The 26,749-nt window shown below is 46.4% G+C and overlaps 2 protein-coding genes and 1 pseudogene across 2 annotated transcripts; 1 reads left to right on the top strand and 2 right to left on the bottom strand.

Annotated features, from left to right (window-relative positions):
• The first annotated feature begins 388 nt into the window (after positions 1-388).
• Positions 389-2,589, top strand: LOC100280569 (diphthamide biosynthesis protein 3). Its single transcript, NM_001153488.1, has 2 exons — positions 389-775; positions 2,385-2,589. Exon 1 carries the CDS (start codon positions 507-509, stop codon positions 750-752), a length of 246 nt encoding a protein of 81 aa, NP_001146960.1. The 5' UTR covers positions 389-506; the 3' UTR covers positions 753-775; positions 2,385-2,589.
• Positions 2,590-3,223: 634 nt separating this feature from the next.
• Positions 3,224-7,910, bottom strand: LOC100279771 (Ypt/Rab-GAP domain of gyp1p superfamily protein). The gene is made up of 5 exons (NM_001152729.1): positions 7,560-7,910; positions 6,933-7,036; positions 6,303-6,479; positions 4,208-5,859; positions 3,224-3,591 (listed from the first exon to the last, which is right to left on the bottom strand). The coding sequence occupies exons 1-5, from the start codon at positions 7,700-7,702 to the stop codon at positions 3,445-3,447; spliced, it is 2,223 nt and encodes a 740-aa protein (NP_001146201.1). The 5' UTR covers positions 7,703-7,910; the 3' UTR covers positions 3,224-3,444.
• Positions 7,911-8,605: 695 nt separating this feature from the next.
• Positions 8,606-12,837, bottom strand: LOC103638850 (probable RNA-dependent RNA polymerase SHL2; annotated as a pseudogene).
• Positions 12,838-26,749: the final 13,912 nt, after the last annotated feature.

Below are 26,749 nucleotides of genomic sequence, written 5' to 3'. Positions count from 1 at the left end.
TGTTTAAGTCACAGGGGCAAAATCGCCATTTAGGCCCACTTACACGACACCTTGGGTAACCAAGCTAACGGCAGTGATGTTTAAGGATAAAAAAATTGCTTTCTAATGGCACTGGAGCAGTGACAAAATTTTAAGGGAACAATTGGATCTATACCATTAAAAAATCCAAACTTTAGATATATACCATGGACCCCACATGTCATTGACTCATGTGGACCCACATGTAAGTGAGATAGAAATGGTATGGATCTAAAGTGGTGATCTTTTAATGGTATGGATCCAAATTTCCCAATTTTAAGTGGTTCGTGCAATTCAGATCTTTATAATGGCTTCAAGGGAATTGTCTCTTTTTTTACTACACCCCACCAAAGGGTTTTTGAGTTTTGACAATCAGAACAATAGCCTCCACCGTCCACCCTCACGCAACTGCCTCTTCGCGGCGGCGCAAAACACCAACACGTCTTCTCTCCGGTTGCGAGGAGGGTATAGGATTTCGCCGCGGCGAGATGTCGGCGTACGACGAGGTGGAGATCGAGGACATGGAGTGGAACGCGGAGCTGAAGGCGTACACGTACCCGTGCCCCTGCGGCGACCTCTTCCAGATCACGCTCGACGACCTCCGCATCGGGGAGGAGATTGCGCGCTGCCCGTCGTGTTCTCTCTTCCTCACCGTCGTTTACAACGCCGAGGACTTTGCTGACGCCAAGGAGCCGACCCACAAGCCGTCCCCGAGCCCAGTCGCCGTCGCCTGATGTGGCCCGTGCCCGGCGAGATGGTGAGGCTCCAGTTTCCTGGGAGTTTCTGTAGCCGCTCTGCAATTTTGCCTTTTGAAGCCTTCCGTTACATGTCTCGTTTGGACTAATCAGTACCTATGAAATGTTTAGCTCAGCAAGATTGGGGATTAAACTTCAGCTAGGAAATTTGTTGTAAGCCTAGTGCCGTTGTTGGATTATCGCTCTTCTTGTGGAATTGAGAACTGAGGGGCAAGCCCGGTGCAGTCTTGAGAGCAGTCTCACAGAGTCCCACCGAGTCATTAGGTCGCGGTTGAAGCAGTCCCTCCGCATTTGCAGCGTGAAAGCTTGTCTTGGTTTCCCTTTCTACGGCACTACTCATGTTGGACTTCGGCACTGGGTCTGCCCTGCGGAATTGAGAACTAGTGATTGCTGCTGGAAGGAATGTGCATTATTTATTCTATTGATGTTGTGCAAAACACACAAGTTTGATTTTTTTTTGTGTATATCTTTATTAGTTCCGGGGTAACAAATCTTTCTGCAAAAAAAGAAAAAAAAATGATTAAGTTGGTCAAGGATTGGTGAGAAGGTGCATAAGATCTGACTTAGGGGGTGTTTGGTTCCCACCCCCGACTAAAGTTTAGTCATTTTTAGTCCCTAAAATATCAAACGGAATGACTAAAATAGGTATTTCAAATAGAATTTCTAGGGTGACTGAAGAAACCAAACACCCCCTTAATTGCTATTTGCACAAGATTTATGAGGACAGTAAGCTGAATGTTGGCAAACTTAAAGAATTGCATCAGTTGACTGGCTGATTTGAGCTTTGTGATGTTGTTTTGCTTGGGTGACTTGTGAAGTTTTGCTTGGTTGACTTATGAAGTCTGCTAGTTGATCATCCTGCTGGGCTATGCATTGATGCAACAACATTTGCTCTGTTTACTGGTTATGCTGCCGAGGCAAATACAATTGGAATCAAAATAGGGTATGCAAGTCCACAATATTCTGTTTTTGTTTGTCCAGGATGATGGGGTTAAGCCCACAACATTTATACCTTGTACAACATAGTTCAAGTTCGAGTAATCAAGTTTCGATTTTTGTGTGGTAAGGACATGAAGATCGTTCAGTTAAGCTGTTTTAGACTTTAGACATCCCAAATTTCCAAGACACAAGTAAAATCTGTATAGCTAGATTCATGTTGTGTCTAGTAGTATTTTCTCAATCAGTTTGGTTCACACCAAACTCTACAGTGTAATCGCATCTCATCATGATGCAGGGGTGGAGCCTCCTGGAGGCCAAACTGGGCTCCTTTTGTCCATGATGTTCTACTATCCACTTCTTGTTGTCATGCATACTTGCCAGAACATATGTATAATACCATGTTTTTTTTCCAAGCGACACACCGGCTTTTGTCTCGTTAAATTAGCATCTGGTCATATTCTTTTTGTTTTTACTCTCTATTACCTTTAGGTGCTTGCATTAGCAGCTACTCTGTGTGAAAGCTTAAATTAGTGACCAATTTACACTTATGTTAGTGTAACACTAAATTGCCTCCCCTTGATTTCATCTCACCCTCCGCCACTTCCATGTTGTATAAGGGTCGCTGATTCTTCACATTTGAATCATGTTGACATTATTTTATATTGCTTGCAGGACGCATGGAAATGGATCTCAGAGCAGGATAACGAATGAGTTTTTGTTTGGCACACACCACTACGGGAGCATTTGTACTACTCTTAGATGAGTCAACCCACTGCATATTTTCAGAGCTCAGGTTGTTGAACTATCTTTTTTTTGTGCTTGACATTGTAAGGTGACATGGACAGAACATGCTATGAAAAAAATTGTTTAGTCACTACTTATCGTTGATCGTTGTCTTACCAAGTTTGAGACCCGATCGATCTTCGGTGAATATTCATCATTGGGTCGTGCAGAAATTCTCTGCATGAATCTAACTTCGGTCCTTGTCTGTTTCACATAGATATACCATACTGTATTTTCCCATCCAGCGTATTCTGTCCAGTATAATTCACTTTCCGCAATACATCGTGCACCTTTTTGTTCCGTTCAGTTTATATGAATTCGAATAGGAGCCATCTAGCCATATTTAGAGTCTGACTGATGACTACAGCAAACTACAATGTTTCGTTACCACGCTTACTAGCATGGTAAAGATAATGTATCTTAAAAGCAAAAATCAATCGTAGGAGTATTTTTCCCCTATGCCTTAACCTTGTAAAAAAAAATATCACAACCTGCCCAGCTTTGAAGCATAGGATCGGAACAATATTAAATCCAGCTCTTTCGGTATATATCGACAAATTGCAGGTTTTGAATCAAGCCTCAGTGCACTTTCATCTGATGATGTAGGTGGTCACTGTATCCACATCTCACAGGGGCAACAATCAGCTATCTGACTTTGGTTGCCACCGTTCTCAAAATAAGAGGGCGTTAAGAACGCAGAAACCTTGAATATTTATTGTTGGGTCACAAGCCAAAAAAAAATGTTTGCCGCCTTCACTTCACAACCAGCAGGCAGCCGTTCAGATGTACATTTACAATGTATCAGCTTGCAGGGAGCATACAAATTACTATTTACCGATCAATCAGATGGTTATATACTGTTAGCATGTTACATCACATCCATTGTCCAATGGAGATACGTATAAAAACTACAACACCATATGTATAGAAGAATCCGTAGTTGTACCGGTTAGATTTGGCGTAAAAGGTCACTGATCTTCCTGAGTTCTTTTAGAGCTGCTACTGCCTTAGCTTGCTCTGTGCTTCCAGGAATTGCTTCCTCAAGTTTCTCCACTGAAGTCGAGAGTGAATTTGGTTTTAACAGCAATTCGATATCCTGTGATATACACTACAAATTAGCCAAGGGCAAAGACAAGAAAAGGTATCTCGTGATCTGAGCTTAAGGTGCATATATCCGACAGTGGGGGCATTATCTGCTTGTTCCAATTTATAATTTGTTTGACATTTTTACATCAAATTTGACCAGCTCGTCTTATTAAAAAAATTCATAATTATTATTAGGATATTGTTTAGCATATAAGTATGGCTTTGAATTTTTCATTTTTTCGCAAAAAAAAAATCAATAAGACGAGCCGGTCAAACTTGGGACAAAAAAGGTCAAACGAATTATAAATTAGGATGGAGGTAGTATTTGATAAAACTGTCTAGTGTCCGACTATTGGAATAGTATGAGTCCTAAAACAGAAATATAAACTAAGAGGTATTGACAAGATAAAATATAATGACAACAATCAAGCCTTTTAGTCCCAAACAAGTTGAAGTAGACTAGTCACTAGTGTTCAAACCCAACAGAAACCAGAAGTCAAGGTTCAAGCACAACAATATAAAATACAAACTTCACAGAAAAACAAAAGATGAATCAGGTAAATATATATATGCATGGCATCTATTTGGCAACATGTTTCTTTTTAGTTTTTGTCAAGTAAGGTTACCTGTATGTTCTCAACCATAGATTCACCAAGAGATCTTAATGTTCTGCTCAACTCTTTATCAGCCACATTTGAAATTGAACATATTGCCAATGTTTCTTTTTCGTCACCTTTAGCACTAGTGGCATTTCGGGTTTTTATTTTCAGCTTCCCATCAACAGAACACAGTCTACGCTGTCGAACAGGATAAGTATCCACTATTCCAGATGTTCGATCTGTTGTTGCTGCTTCATCAGTTCCAGTATTGTGCACAGAGAGTGGATCAGGTTCATTAACCACTCTGTCATCACAGGGATCACATGGTTCTTCCAGATGATGGGTATCATGATCATATTCAGTACCACATGACAAAGTGATACTGCTACTCCTCGATAAATACCCGCTAGCTGCTCCAAGAGGATCTCTAATTTCACCTGAAGTTGAGCAGTAACCATCATGCTGTCCTGTCTCACATCCATTCTTTGAATTACTCCCAATAGTCTCTGCAGTACCTTTACCAACATGATGCTTTTGTTTTTCTATAAGCATGTGTGGCACACTAGTTATCAGCTCCGCAGGAACTACATCAGCATTGTGAAATTCATCGGTAGTGGACTGCCTAGTTGAAGTCATATCGTTGTTTTCAAAATTAGCAGCCTTGCTTCTGGAAACATTCGACTCAGTGCTAGACAAGCTTCTTCTCAAGAAGCCCCTTCCCTTCATCTTGAGGACACCACCACCCTTTTGGTCCATTGATGGCTGGAGAATCTTCCATGTCTCTTCCCAATAGTTGGGTGTAGACAAGAGAGAATTTCCTCTCGATGAGGATGAAGGAAGATTTGCTTCAAGGGCAAAAGATTGCAGTAACTTGGCTTTCTCAATTAAGCTCTTTAAGTCAATATCTTCTGGAAAATTTAACAACCTCACTAGGCAAGAAGTCGCATGTTCACTCCCTAATAAGGAGGATCTGAGATGGAGCATCATTGATACTGCCATCGACAAAATCAGTGCACCACGAGGAGAACATAACACTTTAAATTGATAATCTGCCCTACTCCTGATGTCAGTACAATAAGAATGGTTAGGAGAAGAGAAGATCTCATCCCAAATAAACAGAAGGCTGTCAAGTGAAAATTCACGACCAAATAGGACACGGAGCCATCGTAATGCGAAGTACTGAGGTTCGACTCCTAACTCCACAAGGTGACTATGAAGAGAGGAATCAACACTAGCAAGCAAATGATATATTGCAGACGATGCCTCTCTTACTGGTGTTAAACCCATACTTGATTCTGGGGCAGAACTCAGAGAATAGAAGTCAGTGATAGCAACCACTCCTTGTGCACCATTCATCAAATTCTCAAACATAGAGTAAGCATCATGCTCCATGAACTTTTCTGATAAAATAATACCCAGTTCACCCTCTGCTCCGTATGCATCATTGATCAAGAAAAGATCTCTAGTATCAGGATCAAGGTCAGCCAAACTTCTAATTTTACCTGTTCTACCCTCAACACTGTTTTTCCTGTCACTTCTGTTCAGCTTTGAACGATCTGGAAAAGTTTGACCATCAAAATCATCACCCAAAAGCTCTTCATGAAGGTCCCTGACTTGTCTGAAGTGCTGCACATCAGCGTGAAGTACATAGAGAAGAGGAGCTAAGAGTTCATGCATTCCTGTAGGAGGAAAGTGATTTATGTTGACAAATGCATACGATGAGGACAGATGAATGGTTATTCTCATCAGAAAACAGAAGTTATACACCTACTGATTTGGACCCTTGTTAAGTTGTTCAAAAAGGTTTTGGCATGTTGTTACAAATTTTGGCAGAAAATAATGTTTAGTCACCTAAAATAGGCCAGACAAATTTTGCTTCAATATGCAATGTAGAAGTACTCAACTAAAGTTAGGTTAATAATTACACAAAGAACTAGGTAGCCATTTTAGAAGTAAAGTTTTGGTTCCACATAGTGACAAACATTGAATAGGCATAAGATTAGGAACCACTTGGTTGATGTGCACTTAGGCATATCATGTTGTGGCTATACGTAGTTGGTATCAACCATTTTTTCAGGAGATAAATAGCTTGCAGCGACTGAAAAAGACGACAATAATTTACCTTGTCTGTAACCAAACTCTGGGTATCTGAGGCTCCATACTAACAATACACGTCCAAGCATAGACTGACATGTGCTTGTTTGGAAGAAGTCCCCCAATTCAGGGTATAGGCGGGACAGATCTTGGTTAAGCATTTTCTCAAGCTCCGCATTCCTGAAATATTGGCCCCATGTGCTCCCTGCATTGACAATGTAGATGTCACTAATGGTGACTTTGTGGGAGATGTCACTTTCTTACATTGCTATAGGATTGAGAAATGATTCAAGATAATATATGACTGGTGAGAAAATAATAGCATATCTTGCCCTCCCATTGTGTACTCTCTTCTCTCTTAATGAATGATGCACAAGTCTCTTGTGTATTTGAGAAGAAAAAAAAAGAATATAATAACACGGTCTGCAGGATGCACCTAGTGAGAGATAACAGAGCAACAAAAAAGGTTTCTCTCTGCATTCCCTCCCGTTCCTTTGAAGTAACAAAAGACTTTATTCAACATTTGACTACCTTCTTGGACACATGTACTGCAACTCATATGTTTATCTAGCACAAATCATCTCCTATCCAAGCATAACCTTAGTGGTGTAGTAAATCATAGGTAACACAACAGTTTGAAGGCAAAAGCTAGTGCTACCTGGGCTCTGCGATAGTGGATTCTCCACAATCAAGTCAGGGGCACCTTCTTCATCCTTGGAGAGATGGGGATCTATTAGCAGCCTTCGCCGGAGATTAGCATATCTGCAGCAATCAACAATTAAAATTCTAGACTCAAAGCCTTGAGATCCAACAAAATTTGCATCTTTAATTATGTACTAACAAGTAGTAGTAACAAAGATCATGTGCTTAGCAATATGCCAATATTCTGCATTTTGATTATTAGCAGGAATTTGCCCTAATTACAATCCAGTGTTCTCAATTTCCATTCCCTTCTAGCTTGTTTCCATGGACTCAAAGCAAACAATAAAGGTCTTTAGAACAATCAATGACCATTACAGCATTTGAAGAAGCTAGATATTTTTTATGAGGAGCTGTGGCAGGCGCAATGCTAACATGAACATTATATTAGCATATGCAAGGATCTTTGGCATACAAGATTTGAGAGAAACTCAACAAAAAAATAAACAACCATCTTGGTATGAAAGCCTAAGATAGCTTGATCTACGACCGCGAAATGAGCTCAATCTTGGTATCAAATCATTTCAAGAAATGTAAGAAGCTTCTGCAGGGTCAAACGCAACATGATTCCCCGAGACGATCAGACCTCCGGCGGGAGTCAGCGGCGGCGCGGCGGAGCTCGTCGGTGGAGACGGCGGCGAAGCCGGGGATGACGCCAAGATAGGCCCGCCACCGGGCACCGCGGAGGGCCGAGAAACTCGGCCTCGCCGGAGAGCCCGGCATTGTCATCTCGGCTCCAGCCTTCGCTGCGGGAGCACGAACCAGACACACCCTCACCGAAGGAAGCAGATGCAAACTGGCGATGCGGAGCCGATCGGACGGGTCAATATCTGTTTGCGATCGTGACGAAGAGAGATTGAGATCGACGACGAGGAGGACGGATGGTCGCAGCGTGGTTTCTTGGCGTGGGAAAAGGGGGAGGACGGAAAGGAGGGAGAGAATGGGGGAAAGCGAGGAAGGAGGATGTGGAGCCGGACTTGTATCGCAACTCTCGATGGCAGGAAGCGCCCTGTTTGCTCCTCGGCTCCATCAACATTATTTATTTTTCGCCTAGCCATTTTGTCAATCGATGAAATTTAAGGTACTCAAGATATTTATATAAACTTGTTACCAAGATATTAATAATAGAAAATTCGGTGCTAAATTATAAAATGATTGTTGCAAATTTTTATATGAACATCTTATTATGATTGTACCGAGTGTCCAGTTAAAGAAGAGGGGTGGTCGGATTCACCTATCTATCTATAGAAGTTGTGGTAATCGGGTGGTCTGTGTCACCTAATAGCTTGGAAGGTTTGTTTATTAAGGTGCTTGGAACTTTAGGACCGATTTGTTTAGGTTTCATATCTAGCTTCTAGATCATAGAAGCTGTATCAAGCTAATGCATTACTTCTTGCCAGGTTCTCCTAGAAAATGTAGGATGGTCTTCCCTCTTCAACTTCCATTTCTACGTGGCGCTTCTTCTTTATTTGTGCCAAGTAATCAACTGCGATCCATGAAAAGCTAAGTCTCGCCGGTGCATCCTCATCACGAGGCTCCCTTAATCGGATGATTTCAGGGTGATACATTACTTGGTGACATCACAGCGGAAGATGTCAGCTCACATCTAGGCTTGTGAACACACGTGCACCATACAGGTTCTAATAATTACACTAGATAAATTATACATTCTAAAAATCAAAATGGTAGTGGTTGTGCTTTAAATATACAGTCGTACGTATCAAGCCAATGCATTGCTGCTTGCTAGGTTCTCCTAGAAAATGTAGGATGACCTTCCCTCTTCAACTTCCATTTCCAAGTGGCGCTTCATCTTTATTTGTGCCAAGTAATCAACTGCAATCCATGCAAAGCTAAGTCTCGTAGGTGCATCCTCATCACCAGGCTCCCTTGATCGGATGATTTCAGGGTGATACGTTACTTGGTACCACGCGGACGCCTTCATCTCATATATACGCCAGGTTTTTGTTGTCAGTAGAGGCATCAATGCTCTCAAAGATGCTCCGGAACTCTTGGTGGAGTTTGGAGTACGCATAGTTGATCCTCTCTTTTAATTGATGCAGATACTTCTTGCTACATCCAGCAAGTGACCATATCTCCCCTGTCACGAGCTCAGCCTCACTGCGCACATCGTATTGATCGAGCAGGGCATTCAGTCGGGCTTCGTACAGGCACCTGCATCGCCAAGCATCCTGAAGAAAGTCTGAGGCGCCAAGGACTTCTAGGTCGGCGTCGTATCGAATCTCATCTGAAATGCATGCGTCTCGTGACAGAAAATCGTCGTCATTTTCCCCTAGGACTGACCGGTAGAGCCTCCCAAGGATCTTTTCGGATCTGTAAGAGATGGTGTCCTCCTTCCCCATGAAGTCGGGGTACTCTTTTGGCGAAAGGGCTGGTGGCATTCTCACAATTTCCCCGGTCTTGGCGGAGTCCACGGCGATAGATGCGAGCCGAGCCAACTCGATGCACTTGGGATCCATCGCTCCGTCGTCGCTCCGATCAGCATGAGCAGCATGGGCGTTGCATATCCGACCAAGGTTGTCGTATACCATGCTCTCCAAGTAGAAATCAATGGTATCCTGTTACAACACGAGCACGCGAGAAATCCATTAACTTGATGAATTATGGCAGCAAGCTAAACCAATGGAAGAAGCAAAGTAGTATTTTGTACTTACTTGTTGGTGTACGTCGCGTGGAAGTTGCTTTGTTTTAGCCGAGGAGTAGTCCATCGGGGTGCAGCTCTTCCTCCCGGGAGGTACAAGGCTCTCGTCCCACGTCACGAAGTAGACGTCGCCGTCGAGGTCGCTCCCGGAAGCTTTGTCGGCGTGTGGCCTCTCACCTTTCTTGGGGAAGACGAAGCAGTCGACAATGTGATACAGATCAGGGACATCCACAGCTTCAAGGATACGGACGTCCCCTGGATGAAGGCATGGGTTCTTCGCCATCACAACCGTACCAGTAATCACCTGTGCATCGGCATCGCCCTTATACTCCGAGGGAAATATCGGAGAACGGTTCACGCAGCGGCTGCCGACTGATGGCGTCGAGACCCGGAGAAAGCACTGCCCCTGCTCAAGGGATCCCAAACTCGTCGAGACAGCCCATCAGCCACCTTCCCTTGGGCACAAAGATCCACATTTTGTTGAGAAGGCCCTGCATCTGCGAGGTGCAGATGGCCAGTAGCCAGCGCCCAGCATCAGCCCTGCGGTGCTTCCTTGCTCAGGGCAAGAGTTGGTCACGACCTCGTACGCCACATCGCTGTCCGACAAAACCCGCCTGAGCTTGCCTAGCATCGCTTCCTGCAGCTGCCAGAAGGCGTCGTCGGGAACGCCTTGGGTGGTGAGCAGCGTTATGATCTGGCGGTTCAAGAACGCTGGCTGGAACTTGGTCCAGGACACCACTTCCAGCACGGTGTGCGTGGACTGGAACTTCCTCATGCTGGGCCGAAGCGACATCCTCCGCGTCCCACGGTCTTCTTGTCCCGGCCCCGGCGGCCAGACAGCCACGACGCCCTTGAACCCCGCGTACCTGATCTGGTACGCGGACGGGGCGAACCTGTCCGCCAGCGGCAGCATCTCGGCGACCTCCAGCGCGAGGTCCTCCGTGATCACCCCGATCCCGTCGGAGAAGTTGTACCCGTTGCGCGTAACGTCCTCGAGGTCCTCGTCCACCTCGCCGGGCTGCATCGTCACCGTCGCGTAGGAAGACGTGAAGCACAGCCCCATCCGAGCGGCGTGCTTCGCGGGGTTCCTGATCGGGAACTGCCCCATCCACTCCTTTATGCCTGCCACCGTTGTCGCTCCGTCCTCCGCGAAGAACCAGGCCGACTTCTGCTTCAGCTGGCTGGCTGAGAACGCGAGGAACGAGTACCTCCTGCCACACATGATGAGCCCCTCCGTCAGGGCCGTCTGGACACGCCTGTAGACGCTTGTCATCTGCCGGGATGTGCTGGGCGTCGACGTCGAGGGCACCGCACGGAGGGTCAGCGCGTTAGGGTTCAGCGGCAGCATACCCTCGTCCGTAAAAGTAACCCTCAAGAAGCGATCTGACAGCTCGTGGTAATGCCGGATGACGCGGTTGGAGCGCTCCACCGGCATACAGTATTCCCTGGTTGGAGACTTGGAGTGACGATCAGCCTTCGCACCTCAGCATCGCAATCACTAGCCTTTCTTCTTCTGCTGCGACAGACAAGATCGAGATTCTTGGCAGCCCTGTCCTGCGCGTTCTTCAACCTCCAGCATGGATTATCACAGACTCCAAGCTTTGCACCGAACAGTTCCGTCAGCGCAGCAACGTTCACATCTTCGCGTGTCCTCATCAGCAAACCGAAGAACTCCGGTGTCATCTGGTGCGGATTGACTACCCCGTTGTGCATCAGCACGTTGACCAAGTACAGCACCGGGAACCGTAGCCCTGCCCCTGCGTCGTCGTCGTGCCGCGGGGAGAAGAACGCGTCCCGCATCGGCTGCACCAAGCCTGCCTCCTCGAGCACGGTGAAGCCCCGGCACCGTCTGTCGCGTACGTGGACGGGGACCCCCTGCCTCTGCATGCACTCCAGCGCGACCCTCATCGTCGGCCAGAACTGCACCGCGAAGGAGACCCTGTACGCCAAGCACCGGCCGATGGCGCCGCTCCGGGTCACGTCGGTGGTCCGTATCCACGGGTCGTCGTCGGCGTCGACGAGTTGGAAGGGCACGCGGCCGTGGACGTCGTCGCCCGACGTGCGGTAGTACACGAGGGGCGCGGCGGAGAGCCGGAGGACCAGCGAGTCGTCGGCCTGGAACGCCAGGGCCTCGGCGACGTGGGCGAGCGCGAACTCGAGCTTCACGTCGCAGCACAGCAGCGCCGCGGGCCGGCGCCTGTCGGGGCACGTGAAGGCGGTGTAGCGGGCGAACAGCAGCCGGCAGCTGCCGCCAGACGGGTCCACCACGAAGTCGAGCGCCGAGGCGCTGTCGTCGGTCCCGCGCCACGCGACGAGGAAGGTGTCCGGCGCCACGACGTCGCCGATCTCGATGCACGAGTTGGGGAAGAGCATCGGTTTGGCGGCGTCGGTGACACCATCCCGCCGGCGCGCCGCATGGCCATGTAGCATGTGTCTGCTCTGCGCTAGGATGCGCGTCGTGAAGAAGTCGCCAGCGCGGTCCGCGGCATTGCGGTGCTCGAAGTGGACGAAGGCATGAGGGGCCACGCGACCGTCCCGCGGCGGCTCGTCCTGGTCCTGGTGGAATACGGCGGCGGCGGCGGTGTGGACTGAGAGCTGGAAGTCCGGGTAGGACTCGGGCGGTGTGACGGAAGTCTTGATCCTGCAGCGCCAGACGGTGCCTGCCACGCGCTCCAACTCGTCGGCGAGGCCACGCGCCGAGAGGCCGGCGTCGAAGCCGGTCAGGATCGCCCGCGTCGCCGGCCCCGTCGGCCACTCGGCGAAGTTGTGTCCCGGCGGACGGAGTCCGGCAGTCCGCCGCCGTTCGTGATGGGGATGCTGTTGGTTGGACTTGGATGGCTTGATAGCACGATGGCGATGAGCAAGACGGCGAGTCGACTCGGGGCTGCGAGTACGGCTGCGCGCCATCGCTACTCTCGTCTCCTCGAATACCTCTCTTCTGCAGGGAGAAAACTGCTTGGCGATATTTATACAAGATATGGTGCAGATCGATGTCCAGACTCGGAGTTGATCTGAGGATACTAGATACGGTGCAGATCGATCACCAGACTCGGAGTTGATCTGGTGAGTCAGGGTCCGAACTTTCAGGGGAGGATCACCAGACTCGGAGTTAAACTAACGGCGACGCCGCTTGCCCTGCGCCCAGCGACGAGCGCGTCGGCTCTGTGCGTGCACCGCTGCGCGGCCCGCATACCCCTCCTCCACGGCGGCCGCGGCGAAGCTCGCCCTGCAGGCGATGTCCGAGTGCGCGAACAGCACCGGCGCGAGCCACCCAACGGGCGCCACCGACCTGGACGCCGTCAGGAGGCCGGTGGCCGCGGCGCCCAGGAAAGCCCTGAGCGTGAGCAGGAGCGACGCCATGGTCGTCGCGAGGAGCTCGATGTACAGTGCCGTCGCCGCGGGGCACCCTCACGTGCGCGGCGCGCGAGGAGACCCCTTCCGTGGCCGCCGCGCACGCGGTCGAGGCCACGACGCCACGTACGCCGCGAAGACCGTGGAAGCCAGGGTACCTCACGGGCACGACGCTGCGCGCTGCTGCCGGGTCGTCGTCGTGCGGCGCGGAGTGGCTGGAGAGCGCGAGAACCACGAGGCAGCACGCTAGGACCCTGCAGCGCAACGGTGACCGTGGAGCCCTTCGTTTCGTCGCCCATGGCATTCTTGACGGACGACGAACATGGGTCTGGAACTGTGGAACAGCGTAGGAGGCGCTCGCCATGGCCTTCTTGACGCGCTGAGCTCGCTCGTGTTGAGTGGTAGAGGTAGTGGACGGCAGGGCGGGCGCAAAGAGATGCGCGCCTCGTAACTGTTTGTCGCACCAAACTGTTTTGACTGCAACGAGCCCACGACTGCACATGTTGAGCCAGGCTTTAGGATCACACACGTACAAGTCAGAATTAACTCAGTACTGGTGAGTGGTGAACTGGTGACCATCATGGCTGGTTTGAATAATTCAGAGCCATACGTGTATTACCATGGAACGATAAGCACAGGGTGCTTTCTAAAATTCAGATATAGTGAGTGTTCCTTGGTGTTGAGTACCAAATCTACCAACTGTATGCTTAAAAATTGTAATACCCACTTTGTAAGAAAATCGAAAAGGAGAAAAATTACATCCCTTTGTATACATGAGTGTGTCATCTCTATCTATCATTTCATGTGAACACCATATAAAAAAACAATTAATAAAAATATATATACCACTAAGTTGTGCATCATGGTGGATATTATTTTTGTGTGTGAATTCTGTGACAATATAAAAAAATAAATAATAATATGACAGGAAATATATTAAAGTCCAAAAGGGAATTTAGAATCTAAAGGAAATTCTAGAAATTTAGAAAAGAAAAGAAAAGGAATACCACATAAAACATAGGGAATGAATATATACATAAATATATTCTCTTCATCCCCAAATATAATTTGGCACATTTGATATAAGTACAAATCCATAACTTACATTCAAATATAAATTTGAAATCTAAAACGAGAAATAAAAATCTAAATCTGAAAAAGAAAAGAGAAAGAATAAAGAAAAGAAAAAAATGGCATTGGGCCTAATTCCACGCTGCAGGCCCACTGGTGAAACCACACACGCGCGGCCACTCCGTTCTTCCCACCTCTGCAACGCGACACACCCCGACGTGTGGGCCCTGGCTATCAGTCACGCGCTTCAATCTTGTAAGCGGGCCCAGGCGGTCAGCTCCGTCCCCTCCTGCGTAACAGGTCCCGCGCGCGCTGGGGCGGTCAACGCCATGGTATGCGCACGGAGTTCGTGGGCTGATCCGAATTCCTCGTCGGGATCTCCTCTCCTCCGCGCACGAAGCCGCTTCGAGTCGCTGTCTTGGGGACCCACGCGCCAGCTGCACTGTAGATCTTCCTACTGCCGCGGTCGTGGGCGGAATACTGACATTGCCGAGATTCTCGCATGAGCTAGCTATCGCGCTGCGTGACCGCCTTAACTACAAATAGCGGACCCCTCTCCCCTCGGCCTTGCCGCTGGTACCCCTTTTTGTTTCCGCCGCTGCTCCATCGCCATCTATTGCGCCTCCGCACGCCACGTGGAAGGATATAGCCGCCACCGCGGAATCCACACCTCGGGGTCAATCTAGTGTCCTGCGTGGCGTCGGGCGACTTGGCCGAGTCTGGTGATTGACGCTACGGAAGAATTGGATTGGGAAAGCCGGGAGTGGCGAGTTAATTTCTCGCCAGAGCCACCAGTCCACCGTGAATCCGCCTATCGCCGTGGGCGCTGGTTATCGACGCTCCTTTCTCGGGTATGTAACTACAATCGAGGTTGTCGTATTCCGTACTACGCGTACCCGTCGCCGATTGAGTTTTGGCCGACGTATGGTGTTTGGGTGATGTCTCCGGCGATGGTCCGCCATGACCCTCTGGCGGCGCCACCGTAGACCGATGGGGAATTGGGGGAAGTGCCACAGCCGTTAGATGTGTAGCCAACGTCTGGGATCGGCGGCGGAATACCGATTCGCGGTGTCTTGATCTAGTACGTCCGTTTCGGATCGGGCGGTTGCGATTGCATACCGATTCAGATAGAATTGTTTTATTGAGTTAGACCCCGGGTTCATTGTTATTGTGTGCGCAGCCCAGAACTCAGGAAAATAGGAGAAATTAATTTAGAAAATGATTTTTAATGAGAAAATAAATGCTAGAAACTTGTAAAATTCATAGAAAATTTATATTAAGTCCAAATTAATCCATTCCAGTTCCTATAATTTTGTAGTACTATTGTTTATCATTTTTGTGTCACTGTTTTGACATGAAAGCCATATTAAAATTGATATCCTAATTAATTTTGTGCTAAACACCTAAAACCTCATAAAACTGTATCTTTTGAACTGTAGCACCGAATTTAGTGGTTCTTGATCCCACGATCTCGTAGTGACACGTAGATTATTATTACGCAGTTTATTCTTATGTTTGGTGTAATGTTAATTTTGCCTATGCCGTGTTTGTTTGTATTGCTACGACTAGCAAGAGGTTACGAGCCATCCGAAGAGCAAGTGGTGCCTGGAATCTCAAGTCCCAGGCAAGTTGTGCCCTTGATCACTTCTTTTACCCACTCATGTTCTAATTAATCATAATGATCTGCATAGGTTAATTTTGATGGGACCTAATAGGTTACCTTTGTTTGTCTATCTTTATACCTTGTTTTACCACTCAATATTTTTGGGTAGTACTTGCTAGTGCTATATGTGGTTTTGGGTATGGAGATACATTATTCATGATTACACTTTTATTATCAGTTGTTATTTACTATTCATGATAAGATCATTATGTTAATTGGAATATGGAGCGACCACCCGGGAAAACAGTGCTACCACAAGGGTTTATGGATGCCCTTGGCTAATTAATTAGGAAAGCTAGTGGAGGACTACCTTACCCAAAAGGGGCAAGGGCAGTAAGGGAGTGGTCAGTGTAGGGAGGTCCTTGGTTGATTTTGCTGCGATGGCGGTCAGGCAAGAACCCTGCATTGGAGCTTCCTATAAACTGTAGCGGGTTTTCTGAAGCTAGTGGAACTTTGTAAAGGCCTCGTAGTGTTACCCTGCCTCGCCTCCTCGGTAGAGGTGTATGGGAAGTCATGATCCCTTGGCAGATGGGTAACATGACTGGTGGGTAAAGATGCGCAACCTCTGCAGAGTGTAAAACTGGTATACTAGCCGTGCTCACGGTCATGAGCAGCTCGGACCCTCACATGATTAATTTATGGAACTAAATTCAATTTGTCATATGCATTGCATCGCAGGTGATGTTGTTACTTTTGTTCTACTACTTAATTGGGTTGGTATTTACTTATACTTAGTAACCGCTAATAAAATTTTGACCAACTTTAAAAGCAATGCTCAGCTCTAACCATCCTCTTTGGTAAGCCTTACACTTCACGTGAGCTCCCACCTTTGGCGAGTTCATGCACATTATTCCCCATAACTTGTTGAGCGATGAACGTATGTGAGCGCACTCTTGCTGTCTCACACCCCCCCACAGGTCAAGAACAGGTACCACAGGATAAGGCGCATGGAGGATGCTGTGCGAGTTCGTGAGAGGTCTAGGCCGTTGTCTCCCAGTCAACTTTGGGTTGCTGGACCGTTGTCTCCTTATATGTAATTAATTATTTATTTTGTATAGAACTATTATTATATAGTAAAGATGTGACATTCGATCCAGTGCCATGATTCATCATATGTGTGAGACTTGGTCCCAGCACACCTGGTGATTATGTTTGCGTCCGGGTTTTGGACCCCTAAAATCCGGGTGTGACAGAAGTGGTATCAGAGGAATGTTGACTGTAGGACGAAACCTAGATAGAACTGGACAACCATTATCTACTTACCTTTGCTACTCTGATTCTTTTCTAAACTTTTCTTAATCTATTCTCATCTATTTCCGCTTTACTCTGAATATTCTTATCTTTTCATTCTAAAGACAAATATGGATTTCACACTTTGAAATCATGTGCCTAAAGTGACCTTTAGGAATAGGAGACCTACTCTTAGGGAAAAAAATAAAACTATTTTTATAGATATCTATGAACTTGAATGTTTGTTCTTATGATATTTGTATGATTTGGATCTTTGATTGAGTGTGATGAATTGTGGAGTAATGTCTACAATTGCATCTGCATATACATCTAGGCATAAGGGAGAATATTTATAAAATAGACAACACAGATTATCCCCCATCAAAGTATATCTAGCTTCATAAGATCCAACTTATCTTAAAAGATTCTCTCTTATCTTAATAGATTCATCTTATCTTGAAGGATTCATCTTATCCTAACCACTTTACTTATGTCATCCTAAAGTAACAACTAGGATCTAATCCAAAATAATGATATCAGATCTAAGTTATATCCCACCATGATCATGAGCTAACCCAACCAATAGAGTCTTGATGGATTGTATAATCTATCAACCCCCACCTGACATCAAACTAGATTTTGACCTACATCATATAGTCCATTTCACCTATAACTGTTTCAACCATATGCCCCATCTCTACTGATATACATTAACCCCGATGCAATGAGGCCAAGACCGGAGAAGGAAAGGATCAACCTCGTAAAAAAAGAAAGAGAGGAAGACGAACTCGATCTTCAGATGCATTACCACCCAACAAGGATTCACCATAAACCTTCTTACTCCAGGCTATTCTTGCCCTAACCTACCTATCCTTTTATCCTACATAATAAGTAGCTAGGTATAAAAGATACCCATGCATTCCTAATCAACTCCTTAAAACTTATGGCTTTCTACATCCCTTTTCTTACAAATCTCGAGGACGAGATTTCTGTTAAGGGGGTAGGATTTGTAATACCCACTTTGTAAGAAAATCGAAAAGGAGAAAAATTACATCCCTTTGTATACATGAGTGCGTCATCTCTATCTATCATTTCATGTGAACACCATATAAAAAAATAATTAATAAAAATATATATACCACTAAGTTGTGCATCATGGTGGATATTATTTTTGTGTGTGAATTCTGTGACAATATAAAAAAATAAATAATAATATGACAGGAAATATATTAAAGTCCAAAAGGGAATTTAGAATCTAAAGGAAATTCTAGAAATTTAGAAAAGAAAAGAAAAGGAATACCACATAAAACATAGGGAATGAATATATACATAAATATATTCTCTTTATCCCCAAATATAATTTGGCACATTTGATATAAGTACAAATCCATAACTTACATTCAAATTTAAATTTGAAATCTAAAAGGAGAAATAAAAATCTAAATCTGAAAAAGAAAAGAGAAAGAATAAAGAAAAGAAAAAAATGGCATTGGGCCTAATTCCACGCTGCAGGCCCACTGGTGAAACCACACACGCGCGGCCACTCCATTCTTCCCACCTCTGCAACGCAACACACCCCGACGTGTGGGCCCTGGCTATCAGTCACACGCTTCACTCTTGTAAGCGGGCCCAGGCGGTCAGCTCCGTCCCCTCCTGCGTAACAGGTCCCGCGCGCGCTGGGGCGGTCAACGCCATGGTATGCGCACGGAGTTCGTGGGCTGATCTGAATTCCTCGCCGGGATCTCCTCTCATCCGCACACGAAGCCGCTTCGAGTCGCTGTCTTGGGGACCCACGCGCCAGCTGCACTGTAGATCTTCCTACCGACGCGGTCGTGGGCGGAATACTGACATCACCGAGATTCTCGCATGAGCTAGCTATCGCGCTGCGTGACCGCCTTAACTACAAATAGCGGACCCCTCTCCCCTCGGTCTTGCCGCTGGTACCCCTTTTTGTTTCCGCCGCTGCTCCATCGCCATCTATTGCGCCACCGCACGCCGTGTGGAAGGATATAGCCGCCACAGCGGAATCCACACCTCGGGGTCAATCAAGTGTCCTGCATGGCGTCGGGCGACTTGGCCGAGTCTGGTGATTGACGCTACGGAAGAATTGGATCGGGAAAGCCGGGAGTGGCGAGTTAATTTCTCGCCAGAGCCACCAGTCCACCGTGAATCCGCCTATCGCCGTGGGCGCTGGTTATCGACGCTCCTTTCTCGGGTATGTAACTACAATCGAGGTTGTCATATTCCGTACTACGCGTACTCGTCGCCGATTGAGTTTTGGCCGACGTATGGTGTTTGGGTGATGTCTCTGGCGATGGTCCGCCATGACCCTCTGGCGGCGCCACCGTAGACCGATGGGGAATTGGGGGAAGTGCCACAGCCGTTAGATGTGTAGCCAACGTCTGGGATCGGCGGCGGAATACCGATTCGCGGTGTCTTGATCTAGTACGTCCGTTTCGGATCGGGCGGTTGCGATTGCATACCGATTCAGATAGAATTGTTTTAATCCCGGCCGTTCCGATCTAATCCAACAGCCGTAGCGTCCCCGTACCCCTTCGGCCAGCACAATTCCTAAAGAGCTCCTCGGAAACCCTATAATTGACCCGCCGTCCAGTGCGGGGGAAAATGAGTCTTAAGAAATTTTATGAGTTAGACCCCGGGTTCATTGTTATTGTGTGTGCAGCCCAGAACTCAGGAAAATAGGAGAAATTAATTTAGAAAATGATTTTTAATGAGAAAATAAATGCTAGAAACTTGTATAATTCATATAAAATTTATATTAAGTCCAAATTGATCCATTCCAGTTCCTATAATTTTGTAGTACTATTGTTTATCATTTTGTGTCACTGTTTTGACATGAAAGCCATATTAAAATTGATATCCTAATTAATTTTGTGCTAAACACCTAAAACCTCATAAAACTGTATCTTTTGAACTGTAGCTCCGAATTTAGTGGTTCTTGATCCCACGATCTCATAACGACACGTAGATTATTATTACGCAGTTTATTCTTATGTTTGGTGTAATGTTAATTTTGCCTATGCCGTGTTTGTTTGTATTGCTACGACTAGCGAGAGGTTACGAGCCATCCGAAGAGCAAGTGGTACCTGGAATCTCAAGTCCCAGGCAAGTTGTGCCCTTGATCACTTCTTTTACCCACTCATGTTCTAATTAATCATAATGATCTGCATAGGTTAATTTTGATGGGACCTAATAGGTTACCTTTGTTTGTCTATCTTTATACCTTGTTTTACCACTCAATATTTTTGGGTAGTACTTGCTAGTGCTATATGTGGTTTTGGGTATGGAGATACATTATTCATGATTACACTTTTATTATCAGTTGTTATTTACTATTCATGATAAGATCATTATGTTAATTGGAACATGGAGCGACCACCCGGGAAAACAGTGCTACCACAAGGGTTTATGGACGCCCTTGGCTGATTAATTAGGAAAGCTAGTGGAGGACTACCTTACCCGAAAGGGGCAAGGGCAGTAAGGGAGTGGTCAGTGTAGGGAGGTCCTTGGTTGATTTTGCTGCGATGGCGGTCAGGCAAGAACCCTGCATTAGAGCTTCCTATAAACCGTAGCGGGTTTTCTGAAGCTAGTGGAACTTTGTAAAGGCCTCGTAGTGTTACCCTGCCTTGCCTCCTCGGTAGAGGTGTATGGGAAGTCACGATCCCTTGGCAGATGGGTAACATGACTGGTGGGTAAAGATGTGCAACCTCTGCAGAGTGTAAAACTGGTATACTAGCCGTGCTCACGGTCATGAGCAGCTCGGACCCTCACATGATTAATTTATGGAACTAAATTCAATTTGTCATATGCATTGCATCGCAGGTGATGTTGTTACTTTTGTTCTACTACTTAATTGGGTTGGTATTTACTTATACTTAGTAACTGCTAATAAAATTTTGACCAACTTTAAAAGCAATGCTCAGCTCTAACCATCCTCTTTGGTAAGCCTTACACTTCACATGAGCTCCCACCTTTGGTGAGTTCATGCACATTATTCCCCATAACTTGTTGAGCGATGAACGTATGTGAGCTCACTCTTGCTGTCTCACACCCCCCCACAGGTCAAGAACAGGTACCACAGGATAAGGCGCATGGAGGATGCTGTGCGAGTTCGTGAGAGGTCTAGGCCGTCGTCTCCCAGTCAACTTTGGGTTGCTGGACCGTTGTCTCCTTATATGTAATTAATTATTTATTTTGTATAGAACTCCTATTATATAGTAAAGATGTGACATTAGATCCTGTGCCATGATTCATCATATGTGTGAGACTTGGTCCCAGCACACCTGGTGATTATGTTTGCGCCAGGTTTTGGACCCCTAAAATCCGGGTGTGACAAATATCACACAGTCTGATATGATAGTTTGGACGGTCCACAATTAGATTAATTTCAACTACAATCTTTTATCTTTTGTAGGATTATCCTAATATCTCACTAGATTTTGTTATGTTCCATCTAAGAACAGATGCAAACCTTTGCGACCAATTCTTTGGAGTATGCATGACTTGATCATTGCTCTTCTTCAAAGTCGGTGCAGGCCGTAACAGGTCATCAGAATTAACGCGACACTTGTCCTTTGGGGGAGGCATGAAGTCATTGTCGTCGTTTGGATTCGAAGAGTCATCCAGCGATTTGCATCCCCGGCCAACAGAGCTCTTGATGCCTTTGCGAATATTTATAGACACTGACAGACCGATATTTTGTTCATGCTGAGTGGAATTACAATGTTGCGGCTGCTGTGATTATCCATCGGTAGCATCTATTGATGTGTTTTGGTTTGTAACATTTGCAGCGGTCCGTGGTATATCCATACTAAAAACCTCTTGGCTTGATTCAGTTATGATACATTTAGGATTGATGGGTGGTCGGTCAACAGACTTCATCTGTGAGTGTTATGATATACCAAAATGATCGTGGTAAATTTAGACATAAAGATATGGAAAAGGGATTAACCAAAAAAATTGTGTGTTATTGAGTGCACACATACATATTATATTTATCATAGATTTCAGCACATATAGTCATACAAAATATCCTTTAAGCAATTATAATGAATAGATTGATATTAATAACATCAGGAAACTCATTAAACTAAAAAATTAACATTAAAAGCAAAGGTATGCCTCGGTCACGAAAATGCATAAAAACATCAGAAAAACTATATATGTAGTGAAAATTCCCTGCTATGTACAAAAAATGATTGTAACCATATAATATTGCCATTATACCATATTTTTGCATATATACTCATAAACCTTAACTTTCAAACACAAAAAACAAACAAAACAATGACAATGTTTAGGGAAAAAATGTGTGTCATCATATAATAGTATCATTTTTTTCATAAATTTTACATCTGTAAGTATAACTAAATGCACAAATAGCTGGTATAAATTTAACATCGATAAACATTATAAATTTTACATATGTAAATCATAAATTTACCTTCTATTCCAGAGCTGACTATGAGTATAGGCATTACAAAAACGACCCGTCGAGACCTAGTAAAAAATGGTATAAAACCTGGTTTTCGATGTTTTGTAATTTGAATATTGGTGAAGGCTAATCGGAAAAATTGAGGGAATAGACCGATTTTGACCGACACCAATGTGTTATTGGGAACAAACAAAAAAAATACCCTAGAATCCAGCACCAATATCTATATTATGTGCTCTGCGAGTCTCGGATTTGGCCTGCTCATCGGTGAATCGCGACATTCGACGTCTGAGGGGGGTGTTGAGCAGAAGGGGTGGAAAAATAATGAGCAGAGAACTAAAATGATCTCTCAATGCCACCTTGTCCTCACCCACAGGGAATTAAGCTAGCGGCGACGGTGACGAATGCATCTTGTTGACCACAGGTGTAGCTATTAGACAATATATGGGTTTGATATATGAATATGTATGGTGTTTAGTTGCTTCTTCTACTTTGTTCTAATTGATGAATAAAAAATGAATGGGTCTTTCCTCCTTTTCCTCCTGTCGGGAGAGCACATCTCACGAAAGATCCAAAATTGATTACTATTAATGCTCTTATCAGCAGTATTCGTGTACCGTCACAACGCACGGGCAACTAACTAGTATATATATATACACACACACAACTCTATAAGCCTACGGTGTGGGCGTACACACTGCTACACCATGCCCCCGCCCCTGTGGTTCGCGTCCCCGCTCTGTTGTCAGTCGTCGAGGACGCAATCCTCGCTGCTTCGTCCGTGATTCGCGCCCTCACCCGCTGACAGCTATCGGCAATCCCATCCATGCACCGCGCCCCATCCATGCCCCTCCATCGGCGCTACACCCCAAACCACATGTTTCGTCGCTCACCTCGGCCTCCAAATTCGAGCCACCACTGTCCGCCGCTCTTCATCATCCTCCAGACGCCCATGCCGCCGCCCTCTCCCCAACGCTGTCGCTCTCTCCCCAACGACGTCGCCCCGCTTAGCTCCCTAAACCCCATCCCTTACGGTGTCCGTCGCCCCACCCCACTGGAGATCCCAGCCGTGGTCCGTGGAGGACGTGCAACGTGACGTGGAGGTCCTGCAATGGGCCGGTGTTGTCGTGCGCGGGGACGAGGTGACGGCGGCGTTCTACATGCATCGATAATGGCTTCTTCGCCCTGTTCAGCGGAGGGCGCGTTTAGCTTTGCGGCAGGAGTGTACGCATGGCTGCTAGGCTGGTTTGCCCAGCACTTCAATAGAGGGCACGTCGCCTGGTGGCGTGAGTCCAAATCCTAGTCCTAGGTTCGCCATGGATGCTACGGAGGTGGCGGGGAACTTTGAGCCGCTAGGTCTACTACGCAACAAGGCGGGCTCTATCGCTGGTGGCATTCCCACGCCAGGAGAGCAGCGACCGACGGCGGGCTCCTGCCATGCCCCTACTCGGCCCCTGCACGCATAGCCAGCCGCATACCGTGCCATCCACACCCGTGCTCGTGCGTCCTGTCGCATGGTGGACCCGCCTCTCCCTCCGCGCAAGAGCACGTGCCAGCAGATGTTCCGCGCTCGACAAGCTGCATGCCGCACCATCCGCACCTATGCTCTGCCTCCCCCTCCACCGGTTGCACCGATCCGTGCAGCCCAGCCGAATGCCGCGCAAGCCGCGACATCCTCATCCGTGTGGCGCCAGCAACCACCCCCGCCATGTGCGGCAAGCGACGGATGCGCGCGGATGGTTGGTGACGTCCTGTATAATATGCCTACCTCCGACGCTTGCCGGATGCACGATCAAGGAGGACCAAGCCCCGCCGCCGGCGGTGAAGATAGAAGAGGCCATCCTACCCCCGCCCGCCCCATCTCCCACCTTGCATGATGCCCGGTGCCTCGGTCTCATGCCCTTCCCGCATCACATCGCTGAGGACCGCCATCTCCGCCCCCTCCCGTCAGCAACGCAATGTCCCCATCGTGGTTGTCGCCCAACATCGCCCCAACATTGGTGTTGCCCCATCACCCTCGTCGTCGATGCCCCCATCATCCGTGCCCACCTTTCAGCCTTCTCCCCACGTCGCCATCTGCACCCCCTTCCATCCTCGAGCCCACACCCACGATCCACAGGTGTTGTGCCTGCCATCCATGCTACCAAATAAACTCTGTATGTCGCACCCATCGTCGGCGCCCCCTTCCATCCACACCGCCGCTGTCTGAGAGGAAAAGGGAGGAGCCGTAGAGCAGCTACGCCGCCGCGGTAGACGCAAGACCAGGGCCAAAGCTACACCGGGCCCTACGCGAGGACACTACCAAGAAGAACCGCGTCCAACATACGCCACCGTTCGTCGTCATCGCAGTTCCCTGCCGTCTACCTCGAGACATGAACCTCTACTCGATGGTGAGCCACCCTCGGTTAGCCTCCACTTCCCCCTCACTAGGAGAGCACGCGAGAGGTGTGCCACGACGCTCTGGGTAGGATCGGGCCTGCGCAAGCGGCTATCGGGTTGGCCACGAACGCGCGCAAGTGGGTCTTCGAGGTTGTCGTCGAGTTCTCGAGGACGAGGATAATTGGCTGCAACTTCATCTTGCCGGAGCACAATTCTCTCGGCGTCTTCGACCTAGACGATCCCACCACCAGCAGAATCCTCAAGAGGTTGGTGGTAATCTTCTATTACATACTCTGCTATTTTCCATCATGTTTGGTCAATGGTATATAAATCACAATAATATGGCTAATTAGCAACAAGACACCAACCTTTTTTAGTCTCTAATAACTTGATAAGTAAGCAATCAGACTCCTTTGGAATGTGACAACTGACAACAAATGCATTTAGTTACTTGCAACTAGAGCAATCAGGTAATAAGCTCTGTAGGCAACAAGCGACATATCAAATTCAGCAGCCTGGCAGTTGTAAATGTAACAGCTAGCAACCAGTAGCAATAACTGGATGTAGTTGATTAAACTCTCAAAAGAAACTTGTGTTTGTTGTAGAGAAAAGTAGATGAAACTTTCCTATTTTGCTTTTCATTATTAGTGTGTTTTACCGGTCCACTGCATCCTTGTAGCTTAGGAGCATATCCAAGTCAGTTCAAAAAACAGACACTTAACTAAATCCAAGGAGAGCTTGCTAAAGATGGTAGAGAGCTCGTGGGGTTATCTCCTTCCAAAGTACGTGAGAGGTCTGCCGCAAGAGCTGGTAAGTCTGCAATTGTCAAGTATTCAAATAAAAAGAAAGGTAAGAGGTTGAACTTATTGGTGTTTATTCCACTATTCTTGGTGATAGAGTTGATTGTAAAAATTGACTTGTTTTATTTGTCATTTTAGAGAAGAGTTCACTAGCTCAGTTTTGTGTGGATTTGACTATGCGAGCAAGTGGAGGATTAATTGATCCTATTATTGGTCACAAGGAGATCGAAAGAGTAGTTCAGATTATATGCCGACGAACAAAGAAATCCAATTCTGTTGGGTGAAGCATGTGTTGGTAAAACAACTATTATTGAGGGCTTGGCTCTTAAAATTGCTAATGGAGACGTTCATATCTTCCTTGTGGTAAGATCCATTGATGGATAACTAGAATCCCAATCATGCTGTAAAGTATTGAGCAACAATTGTGGTTAATAGTTACCACTCATTTACATTATTTTACAGGGAAAATGTGACATCCCTCCCAAGTTATCAGGCCCACATGCACCAATCTTTGCCATTAACGACATCAGATGACTGTGCACGTGTATCGGGTAACTTAGCAAGGCTATCGAGTTCATCAACTTGAACTCATCATCCCAAGGATCTCCCACATAACATGTACATTACAGTAATCACATTTGATACATACACACTTTGAAGATAGAGCGGAAGACTTTACAAAACATATTTTACAATTCCAAATCTCAAGTTTTACATCATAGAAAGAGTTGTAATTATGACAAGTCCTGATAGTGCCCAAAGTGCATGACTTAATACACAATTGGGAAAGGTGAAGCCTTTCCATAAGAAATACACTAAGCATTAAAATCTTCAAGGCCTCCTCACGAAGCAACTATTAGGAGCTAAAGATAACAAGAATCCTCCCTGCAACAACATAGGGAATAAAACCCTGAGTATGCAATTACTTAGCAAGACTTACCCGACTAAAGAAAAGACTCTCAAGGGTATGCTGGATTTTGGGACTCAAGGTAAAGCTTATCAATTATCGAAGACCCTTTTTGGCAGAAAATCTTACTACCAGTTGATCCCTAAGCCAAGTTTTATTTCACAAGTTAGATATTTATCTGAATCTAGATTTGCCTAATCAAGTTCAAGCACTTGACTTATACTAGCTGCATTTTATCCATACTCTTATTTCACTTGCTAA

The sequence above is a fragment of the Zea mays genome, chromosome 9, assembly GCF_902167145.1.
Source record: "Zea mays cultivar B73 chromosome 9, Zm-B73-REFERENCE-NAM-5.0, whole genome shotgun sequence".
NCBI classification, from domain to species: domain Eukaryota; kingdom Viridiplantae; phylum Streptophyta; class Magnoliopsida; order Poales; family Poaceae; genus Zea; species Zea mays.
This window is presented reverse-complemented; position numbering and strand designations above follow the sequence as displayed.